Raw genomic sequence first — 13225 nt, 5'->3', positions numbered from 1 at the left:
TCCTTCTTGGGAATCAAGAAATACCGGGAGTAGCACCCTTGACCCCTCTCCTGCTCTGGAACCACCTCTATTGCACCCTTTCGGAACAGAGCCAGGACTTCTTCCTGCAGGAGAAGCAGGTGATCCTCTGAACAATAACCTTGGCAAGGAGGGTAATTGGGAGGGAACTCCTGAAAAGGAAGTGCATACCCATTCTCTACGAGATTGAGAACCCAAAGATCTGATGTAACCGAGTCCCAATCTCGTAGAAAATGAGTAAGCCGACCCCCTACTGGCCCCACATGATCCAGAATGGTGGATCTAGGGCTGCTTTGCTGATGCGGGTGGGGGTTGGGCATTATTGGAGGAAGTGGAGGAAGAGGAGACTTGACGTCCACGACCCTTCTGTCTATCTCTATAGGACTTATATAGAGGGTTCTGCTGTTGCTGCTGTTGTTGTTGTTGGCCTTGCCTGAAGGGACGAAAAGAGGATCTACCAAAGCCTCTAAACTTTCTAGTTGTCGACCCTCTCATCTGGAGACCCAAAGACCTTGCAGTGGCACGGCTATCTTTAAACCTTTCCAAGGCTACATCCGCCTTTTTACCAAAAAGGCCAGTCCCTTCAAAAGGTAAGTCCAGCAACGTAGACTGCACATCCGCAGAGAAATCAGAGGACTTTAACCACGCAGCCCTCCTGGTCGCAACAGAAGAGCCCATAATCCTGGCAACAGAATCAACAGTGTCCATGCCACTCTGAATGACCATGCGTGCAGCAGCCTGAGTGTCAGATACCACCTCATTAAAGTTCTTTCTATCTTCCTCAGGAAGCTTGGGTGATAACTGCTTCACTGAATCCATCAACGCATGCACATACCTTCCTAAAAGGCAAGTAGCATTACATGATTTAAGAGCCATGCTCCCTGAAGAGAAAGTCTTCTTTGCAGACTGATCTAATTTCTTTGATTCTTTGTCCGCTGGTACTTGAGGGAAAGAGCCAGCAGCCCTGTTAGAACATGCCGCCTGCACCACAAGACTTTCTGGAGAGGGGTGTGAAGAAAGGAACGCAGGGTCATCAGGAGCCACCCTATAGCGCCTTGCAACAGCTCTCGAAACTGCAGGAGCAGACAACGGTCTCTTCCAAATCTCTTTTATTGGATCCGTTAAAGCATCAGTGAACGGCAGTGTAGGTTCAACAATAGAAGAGGGAGAGTGTAAGACTTCAGTAAGGATGTTGGGTTTGTACTCAACTGTGGGCAGCTTCAAGTTGAGAAGATCAGCAGCCTTCCTAATAACAACGTGATAGGGTGCCACATCCCTAGAAGGAGCATCAGAAGCCGAAGGCAGACCCCACTCAGGAGAGAGCTCCAGACCACTAGCATCACGAAGGTCTTCAAAATCATCATCCTGATCAGGAAGCTCACCTTCTTCCACATCTGAATCTTCATCTTCCCGTTGTTCAAGAAGACGCTGAGCCCTTCGTCTCGACCACTCTATTCGAATCGAAGTCGGCGGATTCGGTAGGACTCCGACGGAGCCGGATTCGACGTCGAGCGAGGAGTCGGGGTAGCCGGAGGACGAGACTCACGGACAGGTGTGGAACCTCGATCCAAACTACGAGGTCGATCCGGAGTCGGCGAAGCCGCATGCGGAGTCGAAGACCTCGGTGGCGCCGTACCGAGCCAAGGTGTAAGAGGCGCCGGCATAAAAGGCATAAATGGAGCTGGGGCGTACGACTGAGGAATGCCCAAATTGTACGATAATGGACCCATGGGACCAACAGGTGCTCCAGCGGGGTACATTGCCCTGGAATACACTCCAAACATCGCATTGAGAAAATGCGAGGGGTCCTGACCAGGACCAGGAAAGGGAGGGTACGAACCTACCGGATGTTCCAACGGAGGTTGTTCCGACACCTGTTCACCCTGACCTTCTGGGTCCACAGGAGTCTCCATCGGAGCCGGAGTCTGAGGAATTACTTCTTCTTCCTCTTCATGTTCCTCAGGATGTAAAGATACCGGATCCGGTTCCGGAGTCGGAGAACCTTCGATTGACAAAGCAGGAGAAGGAGAAACAAAGTCCTTATGGTGTTTATGAGACTTTTTCTTTGAATCAGAAGATTCCTTCCCTGAATGATGTTTTGAACTGTGCTTCCTCCTCTTGTGTTTTCTCTTCGAGGAGCTCAAAGCGTGACCCGAAGCCGACTTGGATCCAGACCTAGATCTCTCCCTGGACCTCGATTTCGCTCTGGATCTCGACTCCGCTCTGGATCTCGAACCCGCTCTGGATCTCGACGTCGATCGAGACCTATGCTTCGACTTCGAGAGTCTCGACGTTGACCTCGAAGACCTTCCAGTATCTTGTCCTTTTACCTTCGCGAGAAGTAGCTTTGCTTCACGCTCACGAAGCGCCTTTGGGTTCATTTTAAAACAGGAACTACAATTCTTGACGTCGTGAACCGAACCAAGACACCACAAACAATCCTTATGTGGGTCAGTGATGGACATCATGCGGGCACAAGACCTACATTGTTTAAATCCTGTCTTCCTCGACAACATCCTCTGATGAAGAATTAAGTCGCAAAGGAAAAACAGTGACAATAAAATAACAGCTAGATACTAAGTATCGCAGAAGATCCCGAAAACCGTTAGCGTCGAAGACGCGGAAAAAAGGGAACTGACGTCATCACGCCGGCGTGGGCCTGATATGGGGTCGGTGACGTCAGACGGAGTCGCGCGCGATGCCGTGCTCCTGTGACGTCGTCCACGTCGGCGTGCTACGAAGAAAATTTCCGAACGTTGCTGACGCAAGGGGGATATTCACAAGGTGAGGAATCCACACGGCAGATGTATCTATCAGAAATAACAGACCTGCAGGAAGTACTACAGAGGGTTTAACAGTCAGCCAGAAAAAAGATACACAGATGGCCCAATCGGAGGACCCATACAAGTGTGTTAAAAGCCGAAGCACCACACCACAAAAAACCAAAGGGCTGTACCAGCAGCCAACAGTACAGGGAGCCAACTGAAGGACCCCGAAGACACTTCAAACCACACCGAACACAAACGGGGCCAACCGGAACACCAGGCCTAAAGCAAAAAGGGGGCTAAACACCTCCCATAAAGCACCTACGGACCGACAAGCTAAGCTTACGGATGGGGAGGAGGGCGGAGCCCTGCAAGGAGTCGTTAAATGGCAGAATCCGCAGGGGTGTTGAACAAGAGAACCCCATCAAAAGGAAGGTCAACCAGCCGCTCTCTAACATTCACCGGAAAAACGCTATCCCGCAACCAAGCATGGCGGCGGAGAGCTACCGAACTAGCTGAGAGCATCAGCAACATCCAAGGCCGAACAGACAATAAATGCGGCCAACTTCTGGCCATCCAACACATGGTGCCGCAGATCAGCGTAGACACAGTCATGTGAGATGCTAGACATAATGGACTCCACGGAATCCCATAGGCTGGAGGTAGCCCTGGCAAATCAGCACTAGAAGAGGCGAAGATGTTACGCCCAAAAGAACCCAACCACCAAGCCTCCCATGACGGAGGAAACACTGAAGGCAAGGAAGGAAAAGCAGTCTGCAGGAGAGGGCCCTGAGTATAATGGTGGAAAGAAAGGCAGACTGGATCGTGAGGAGCAGGACAGTGGCAGTGGAGGAGCGGCTGAGGCACTGGATCCCCCGTGGCAGGACGGCCCAGGCACCCAGAAGAGAATTGTGGAGCGAAGTTTCAAATGGCAGAAGCAGCTCCCCTCCACCAGAGCCCTGGTGGAGGACTTCCAACAAATGGCCGTAGGGAATGGGGTGACCGGGTTGCCCATCTACAAGATGCCAGTAGCCGTGGAAATGGCCCGGGCAAAGGCGACACCCGCCTACGTAGGGCAAAGGCGACAACCGCCTCCGTGGGGCATAGCGGGGGAGAGAGCAGTTCCTCCATGGGCGACGGCTGTAAACTAAGTCACCCATCCCCAAGCCCAGCCAGATGAAGAAACGGCCAGCCCCTATAGGGTGGAGGATCCATAGACGAGTGGGGGGCCAGAGGGGCCTGCGGAGAAGCCTGCGGAGCCAACAGCGAGTGGCGGAACAGAGTGTCTGGGGGTTGCAGCTGCACAGACAGCGAGGAGCCCTCCCTGGAAGACGCCGGAGAGAAAGCAACCACGCGGCGCCCAGTCTCCGTTGAAGAGGAGACCAGGAGATGACAAACCTCTGGAGAGGAAGGGACCTCTGGAGATGAGTCGACGACCCGAAGCCAGGGTGGCGCCGTGGAGTCCACCACAGGCACCGGTGCGACATTGACCGGAGCCGAAGAGGCCATCCGGGACGCCGAGTCGACCTTCACCACCACTTGCGACCTATGAGAAGGGGGCAGGGACGGAGCTGGAGCGGCTAATGAACAGTGCCGAAAAGGCACCTGCTCGACCTCCGACGAGGCAGCCGCCTGCGTAGAGGACCGAGAGGGACTTGAGGAGGCGCCCCGGGTCCCAGCCACCACCCGCGGCACCGCCAGGGCCGAGGAGTAAAGCCGTTGGCTTGGCCTCCGGTGAGGCAGCCGCCTGCCCGGAGGACTGAGGGGGACTCAGACGAATCGAGAGTCCCGGCAACCTCATGCGACATCACAGGGACACCCACGGGGATTTGCAGCAAGGCAGGTACGCCATGGGTTGAAGAGGGGAACCCCTTAGGGCCGCACCTAGACAACACCACACTCCCACAACCCTGAAACCGAACTTGTCGGCGCCGAAGCAGCTGGAGACACCGCGGAAGGTCCTGCACCTGGAAAGGGATCCGCGGATGTCCCAGGAAGAGGAGGGGGGCCAAGGAAGCCTGCAGAGCCGCAGCGTAGGCCTCCATTTGGGCCCTAGACGCCCCGACACCCGGAAAAGGCACATAGGGTGGTGATGAGCGAGGGCGCATGTCCCGAGGGGACCCCGCGCCCTCTCTCTTTAGAACGAGGCCTTACCGGTGGGCGAACGACGCCCATGGGACCTTGGTGAAGGACGATGCCGCAGGCGGAATCGGCGGTTTCTGGCCCCATCCGAAGTAGGAGATGGACGCAGTGACGAGACCGACCTGGACAGGTGGGCCAAACGTAAATTCATCCGGCGCTCCCACTGGGACTTCGGCTTCAGATGCTGACAAGAGTCGCAGTCCTTAGAATAATGGTGCTTGCCCAAACACCACATATAAATAGGGTGAGGGTCCGTCGCCAAAACCTGACGGGTGAACAAAGTGCACGTCTTGAAACTCGAAGGCATTCGCACACTGTTCCACAATGCAAAAGCATCAAAATGAAGGCCTAAAAACAGGCCAAGGGACAATCCAAATCTGCGTTGCACGCGGAAAAGAGAAAAACTGACGTCGTCGCGCTGGGGTGGAGCTTATGTGACCTTGCGGACGTCACGCCAGCGGACGACGTCAGGGTGGAGTCACGTGGTACGGCGCCCTGGTGGGCAGAGATGCTGTGGCAAAGAAAATTTGCCGGATCTAGTCTTACGCCTGGGGATAATTCTACGTTAAAGAATCTGCGGCTAGTAGACTATCAGATAACTGTTCTGTTTCTATGCAGTAAGATCAAACAACATTGCTCACTTTCTCTTGGTCGGGTTTGCACTGAGGAAAACTAAATTTTCCAAACTAAATGCTCTTTTCCACCCGCCCTATTATTTTTGGCACATTGAGAGAGTGAAAGGCTTTGATCTCTGCCTGCAGTTTTAAAAACACATCAATCACTATAACCCGTCTTTCCAAGAATAAGCGGTTTTCTGGTGTAACAGGCTTGAAACTTACATTGGTCATTACGGTCTACAACCCTTTATAAAGTTTATACATCATACATAAAAAGGATGAAACGCGTTGAGTTTCAAGTTGGGGAAAAACACAATTAGTGAGATTTCTTTTTTAGATGAGGGCTGATGTTCAAGCAACAATCATCTCTCTCATCCCTTGTACTTAGATAATTGTAATAAATACAGCGCTCTAAATTCTTTTGTGCTGGAATACAACAGTGGACATCCTAGAAAGAAAATTACAGGAATTACACAATCCATACCATATTCATAATTACCAATTTCATGGTACTCAGCATTTAGTGTTTACAAATTGCTTTATGTCAGCAAAACGTCATGTTTTCAGTTCTGGGCTTTTGATTAAATAATGCATTGTGGAAGTTGTATTGCTATTAGGCTGGAAGTGATGAAATGAGACTAGAGAACCTGATGACAGTCATTTGTAAATGTAATGGAGATATGGGGCCTGGTTCACAAAGGTAAACTGAGTCGAAAGTCTAACATTAGGAATTTTGGTATTCACAAATAACATTTACGAGTAGTAAAGTTGAACTTTGGTCTCAATTAAACTTAAGTTTTGGTCTTAAATTTAACTGAGATGAAAAGTCCTTAGGCTTAAGGCCAAAACTGAAGTTTAACTGAGACAAAAGTCCAACTTTATAACTCGTAAAAGCCATTTGTGAATACCAAAAGTCGTATAATTAAACTTTCGTCTCGATTTTCCCTTTGTGAATTGGGCGCACGGGCTTCAGCTCAACTATCAGGTAACCATGCCAGCAATACCTTCTATTCAACAAAGTTTAGTTAGAGAAGTCTACGTGTGCTTACCTCAGATGCAAAGCCTGCTACCTCCCCGGTCTTCAGGTAATCGTCCACTTGCTGCAGCACAGTCTCAGCGTTGCAGGATGACAGAAAGCCCTGAGGGGATAAAATAATGGAATCACTTCTTCCGCAATAAGGTGGGATTTTTAAACTTTTTTTGCACTTAACTTTTCTGAAAATGGCCATCAGGCGAGCCTTGGGTTAAGAGTCAAGTCATTTGTTGTATGCAGTAGGTTGAGTGGTGATCATTTAACAAGTGATACTGTGCCGTTTCACACACTGTATGTTATGTTATGTTAGCAGGGTTTATATAGCACACAGCTGCCCCAGCGAAGGGGCGTCCTGGCACTTAGAACTACAAGTAAGGAACGCACAGAGGCCACAGACAAAGGGGGACGCCAGAAACCCGAGGGTTAGGCTAACGGAAAGAGGAAGGTCTTGATGGCTTTTCTAAAGGTAATAAGACAGTCCATACCACGGATCTGCTCTGGCAGAGAGTTCCATAGCTTGGCTGCCAGATAGCAGAAGGAGCGCCCTCCCACCCGGCTGCGCTTTACCCGAGGGACCATGACCAGCTGCCGGTCCGCCGATCGTAGCCTGCGACTGGGAGCATATAGAGTGAGCAGATTGCTCAGTATGCTGGGGCGGGCAGACTTCAAAATTATAAACGAAAGGCAAAGATGATCCTCGATTGAATTAGAATGTGCTTATAACCTACACCTCTACTGCTGTAGTTGTATGAATGTAGTGAAGAAGAGTCATCAAGGGGCGAATAGATAACCATAGCTAGTTGCCTCACGATGATCAAAAGGCTTTGTTAAGTGAGAGAACCTGATCCTTACAAGTTCGTTATGGGAAAGGAGAAAGCAGCAGAATCCATTGTTGGGCTCTGGAATGGACCTCAACAGGGGAGAGGGGTTGGCCTAACGGCTAAGGCGCTCGACCTCTGACCTGGGGATCTGGGTTCGAGTCTCGGTAACGACGCCAAAAACCCCCTGTGATTCTGGGCAAATCACTTAATCTCCCCGTGCCTAAAAAAAATGAAAGTGTGTCCTCATGTAACGTAACTGGTGCTATGTAAAGCGCTCTGATAACTGATTCGGTTCGGTTCTAGTTCGCGCTATATAAAACTCAAAAAAAAAAAAAAAAAAAAAAAAAAAGTACTTTGAATTGGATCCTACTTTTTATAGGGAGCCAATGCAGCTTTCGGATAGTATCAGCAGGGGAACAAAAGCGTGGGAGACCTACAAGCTTCCTAGCTGCAGCTTTCTGGACTCGTTGTAACCTGCCTATTTCGGCCTTGTTAGAACCAAGTAGAAGAGACCTCGCATAATCAAGGCGAGAAAGAATAGTGGTCTGTACAATCAGTTGGCGAGTAGTGGGGTCAAAGAACCTGAGGAGAGGCTTTAGCTCCCGCAGCAGGCCGAAACATGTGCCGGCACCTTTCCTGGTGTGGTCCCGGAAGGTGAGGGAAGCGTCCATCCAGACCCCAAGGTTTTTGACCAGAGTGATAGGCATAGGGACCGGGCCCAAAACAGTAGGCCACCACTGCTCGTTCCAGAGATCAACGTTCTTTCCCACCAGCATGATCTCGGTTTTGTTGGCGTTAAGTTGCAGACAGTTGGAGGCCATCCAGCACGCCACAGCCGCCATCCCGTCTCTAAACCTAGAGGCGTTAGGCGCTGAACCTTCCGCCAGAGTAACCACCAGCAGCGTGTCGTCGGCATAGGAGAGATTGGCTAGATCCCACCGCCTGGCGACCGCAGACAGAGGTTGGACGTAAAGGTTAAACAAAACCGGGCTCAGGGCAGAACCCTGGGGAACTCCCTGATCTATGGAATGGGCCTGGGAGAGAAACGGAGGAGCAGACACTCTAAACGATCTCTTGGGGAAAAAAAGATCTGAACCATTCCAGGGCTGATCCAGTCACTCCTGCTACCTCAAGCCGCTGCAGTAAGATGTTATGAGACACCGTGTCAAAGGCGGCACTAAGATCTAACAAAATATCAATGGATCCAATGTGGGTTTTTTAAGAATGGGGGATATGTAGGCCTGTTTCCAAAGGGCCGGAACAATGGCAGTAGAGAAGGAAGCATTGATTAAATTGCGAAGGGGGGCCTGGAAGATGGAAGAAGACTCTCTAAATTGAGAGGGCCTCAAAGGGTCAGCAGGTGAGCCAGTTTTAATTTTTCCACATAGCCGAGTGAATTCTTCCATCGAAAGATGAGGAATACCCGGCAATGTCTGCTGTGGTTCAATGTCTACAGGCACCAAAGTGGAACAGGAGGGGTCTGAAGCATCATTAATGTAGAATGTAGAATCATTAATTGCCGCAAGTAGGAAACTGGGGTTTTGCTGCAGTTGTCTCCACACTTTCTGCCCCCTTTTTAGCTACTAGATGCTGTTTTCAACTTTGACAGCGTACTGAGGTCTGCTAACCAGACCTCAGTGCCAGTGCTCTTTCCTTAAAACAAGGTGATGTCTAATAGTAACCCAACTGGCAAAGGACTTTAGCACCTCTGTACGTCCCTATTAGCTAGGGCATGAGTACTATAGAGGGTCCGTAAGGGCTTCAGCATATCTTATGCCACCCTGCTGGACCCATATAAAAATTCCACACCGACTGCCATTGCACGATTTGTCACATGGTGCAAACCATGAGTGAAAATATGACATGGCCATGCCAAAGTCACTGCATTTAGTATAAGTAAGCCACCCATACAGCAGGCCTTTCAGCCCTAAGGCAGGGTGCATTATATTGTATGTGAAGACATGTCTGCATGAGGAGATATGCCCCTGTAATGTCTAGTTCCAATGCTGAATGTTACAAGTGAGCAGGGAAGCCATCTTAAGGTATGTACTGGACAATGGTCAAAACGAGTTTCCAAGTGACATAATGGCTTCACTTAAACCTTTGGTGTTTGGTATCAAACACCTCATGTTAATAAACCCACACGGATTCCAGTCTTGGATTTTTCAATTCCGGCACCCAGATGGTACCTTGAAGGTACCCCTGAAATCTACTAGTCCTCTAGTGTGCTGGCTGACTGGTCCTGTACAGCATACAACCCCAGGTGGGTTTCTGAGCCAGTAGGAGGTGAGAGCCCCGCTCTCAGAGGTTGGATATAATGCCTACTCTGGCTAGAGGTGTTTACATCTCCTCCAAACAGGATGGCTGGTAAATTAGCAAGTCAAGGAAGGGAGTTTCAAAGAACACACTGCCTTTGATATGCCAGCCTGGCGTCCCTCAAACATGGAGGATGCCACTCCCTGCCTGGAGTCCCTTTGGTACCAGGCCAGGGGGTAAATTAGATAGCCAGGAGGCGTGTTACATTTACAGGCTAGTCACAAACCTAGCAGTGGCATCTCCTCTGCTAAGACGGAGGAGCGTCACCCCACTGCTATTCAGCAGCATAAGAAAAAATAAAATAACTCAATGCTATTATAATTTAATTTTTTCTTGTTGGTGCGCCAGCTTTGAGGAGCAGGGCAGGGCAGGGCTACTCTGCTGTAGGAGCGTGAATGTTTGACCAGCAGTCTCGGGCCAGCTAAAGAAAAAGTTACTTTCCTTCGGTAACTATGTATCTATAAGAGACATAGTTTAGTTATAGATTCCTTACCTTAGAATTACCCCAAGGTGTAGTGTAGTTACTATATTGTCAATAGGCTCTGCGCATTGGAATAGTATATCCTATAGATTAGATGTAGGACTGAGGTCGACTAGGTCTCTATCTAATATACTAAACTTAATAGTGAGTGCCAGCTAGCTCAGAGGTCACTAGAAACTTTCTCGAGTTCACTAGAAGCGATTCGTTTCTGACAATCGCATAAACATGACAACTTTGTTTCCCAAGAATAAGAAATATATCTCCCAGAGTCGTGAAACAGATAAGTATTTCACTCAGTCAATTGTGCATGCTTCGTTTCAACAGAGTTGTAGAAAAATAGAAACGGCGTTTTCAATAAAAAGGTTTTATTGAACAGTCTTCTTTCTCATACAAGAAAAGTGAACTGCTACAATCGTTATGCAGTCTGCAAACTATAATGTGTACAGCGAGAATAGTATTATAAAATAATACAGTAAAAGCATTGTATGGTTTCTAAGCCATATAAAAATACATACATAAATATACACGCTAAAGTACTCAACTGGTGCTTCTAAAATACGCCTACCCCAATGTACCTAACCTAAGTCTAGTACGCGGGAAGAAGTATTGTGTAGCATAGGTTTAGTTTTTCTTTGCCAAGAATCTACCAAAGGTTTCTCTAGGTTCTTATCAGCTCCATATCTTAGTTAGAATGAAGGAGGTCTGGTATCTCAGTCTCGGGACTCAATTTCCCAACACCCCGTAAGGGGAGCTTGGAAACACTGGAGCTGGATTCTCGGCAGGAGAAGGGCAGCCTCTTGAACAGTGCGTTAGCTGGAGAGTCCGCCACCTTCGGCACTTGCTGTAGCGAGCTGCGTCGGGCAAGTAGATAGTCGAACTGCTCCAAACCACTGTGTCTTGCTAGAGCAAGTGAAGGTATATTTATACCTTGAAGGTGTTTAGGAATGCCATAGTTTGATGTAAAGTCGGGCATATGAACGTCATGAAAGAACCCCTAGGGAATAGTTCTTTGCAAAGTACATTAGTTCTTGGAAAAATCAATGTTCAAGCAAGGGGAAGTTCCCTAACTGCTTAAGCTGATTTCCCAAGAAATCGTTGTGACGTTTGGTATGGGTGCAAGTAGTCATGCCTGTATTTGGGTATTATGGGTATGCCTAAATAGGGGATTGATTTCTATGCCTATATAAGGGCAATGTGAATTGTATCTATATAGGGGCATGAATCGGGAAAATTCACTCGGAACTCTAAACCAATCAATCAATCAAAACACTTGTATAGCGCACTACTCACCCGGAAGGGTCTCAAGGCGCTTGGGGGGGGGGGGGGGAAGGGGTCCGCTACTGCTCGAACAGCCAGGTCTTGAGTTGTCTCCTGAAGGCGAGGTGGTCCTGGGTCAGCCGAAGGTGGATGGGGAGGGAGTTCCATGTCTTGGCCGCCAGGTAGGAGAAGGATCTGCCTCCGGCGGTGGCTCTTCGGATGCGTGGTATGGCGGCGAAGGCTAGGCTAGTAGACCGTAGCTGGCGGGTGGGCGTGTAGAAGGTCAGGCGGTCGTTGAGGTACTTGGGGCTCAGGTCTGAAGGGGAGGAGCCTGAACGTGATCCTCTTGTTGACAGTGAGCCAGTGCAGGTCCCTCAGGTGGCTGGAGATGTGGCTGCGTCGGGGGATGTCCAGGATGAGTCGGGCGGAGGCGTTCTGGATGCGTTGGAGTCTTTTCTGTAGCTTGGCTGTGGTTCCGGCGTAGAGGGTGTTTCCGTAGTCCAGTCGGCTGGTGACGAGGGCCTGGGTGACCGTCTTCCTGGTTTCGGTCGGGATCCATCGGAAGATCTTGCGAAGCATGCGTAGGGTGTGAAAGCATGATGAGGAGACGGCGTTGACTTGTCTGGTCATCGAGAGGGAGGAGTCCAGGATGAAGCCTAGGTTGCGTGTGTGGTCTGTTGGCTTGGGAGCGGTGCCCAGGGCTGGGGGCCACCAGGAGTCGTCCCAGGCGGAGGGCGATGGTCCCAGGATGAGGACTTCCGTCTTGTCTGAGTTCAGTTTCAGGCGGCTGTTCTTCATCCACTCGGCGACGTCTTTCATCCCTTCGTGCAGGCTGGTTCTGGCGGTGTCGGGGTCTCTGGTGAGGGAGAGGATCAGCTGGGTGTCGTCGGCGTAGGAGATGATGTTGAGGTTGTGTTGCGTGCGATGGCAGAAAGAGGTCTCATGTAGACGTTGAAGAGGGTGGGGCTGAGAGATGATCCTTGCGGAACGCCGCAGATGACTTCGGAGGCCTCGGATCGAAACGGGGGAGGCGGACTCTGTGTTCTACCGGCGAGGAACGAGATGATCCACTCCAGTGCCTTCTCTTGGATGCCGATGTTGCTGAGGCGTTGAACTAGGGTGCGGTGGCAGACAGTGTCAAACGCTGCAGAGAGGTCCAGGAGGATGAGTGCCGCTGTTTCCCCGTTGTCGAGCAGGGCTCGGATGTCGTCGGTGGCTGCGATGAGGGCGGTCTCTGTGCTGTGGTTGGCTCTGAAACCGGACTGCGAGGGGTCGAGGGATCCGTTCGTCTCGAGGAAGGCGGCAAGCTGTCTGTTGACGATCTTCTCGATGACTTTTGGCGGGAAAAGGGAGGAGCGAGATGGGGCGGAAGTTTTTGAGGTCGGTGGGGTCCGCTGTTGGTTTCTTCAGTAGCGCACTGAGCTCGGCATGCTTCCAGCTCTCCGGGAAGGTGGCGGTGTTGAGGGAGGTGTTGATGACGTTCCGGAGTTGGGGTGCGATGGTGGAGTGGGCCTTGTTGAAGACGCGGTGGGGGCAGGGGTCGGTCGGAGATCCGGAGTGGATGGTGTTCATCGTGCGGGCTGTGTCTTCGGTGGTCACCGTGGTCCAGGTGCGGAGGGTGGCGGTGGGGGGCGTTGGTTCGACGGTTGGGTGCGTGGATGGAAACTGTTGTGGATGTCGGCAATCTTGCGGTGGAAGAACGAGGCGAGAGAGTCGCAGAGATCTTGTGAGGGAGTGATGTCGTTGATGCCGGTGCTGGGGTTGGAGAACTCCTT

The 13225-nt window shown here is 50.6% G+C and overlaps 1 protein-coding gene across 2 annotated transcripts in view; it reads right to left on the bottom strand.

Moving 5' to 3' along the window:
* Positions 1-13225, bottom strand: part of KNTC1 (kinetochore associated 1) — a 913665-nt gene that overhangs the window by 71487 nt on the left and 828953 nt on the right. For both annotated transcript variants that reach the window (XM_078667574.1, XM_078667573.1), the window contains exon 61: positions 6592-6681. In XM_078667574.1, the coding sequence (XP_078523700.1) occupies positions 6592-6681 (90 nt within the window). The remainder of the gene's footprint in view (positions 1-6591; positions 6682-13225) is intronic.

Source organism: Lissotriton helveticus, chromosome 11 (assembly GCF_964261635.1).
Source record: "Lissotriton helveticus chromosome 11, aLisHel1.1, whole genome shotgun sequence".
NCBI classification, from domain to species: Eukaryota; Metazoa; Chordata; class Amphibia; order Caudata; family Salamandridae; genus Lissotriton; species Lissotriton helveticus.
Note: the sequence above shows the minus strand (reverse complement) of the source record. Positions and strands in the feature narration are given on the sequence as shown.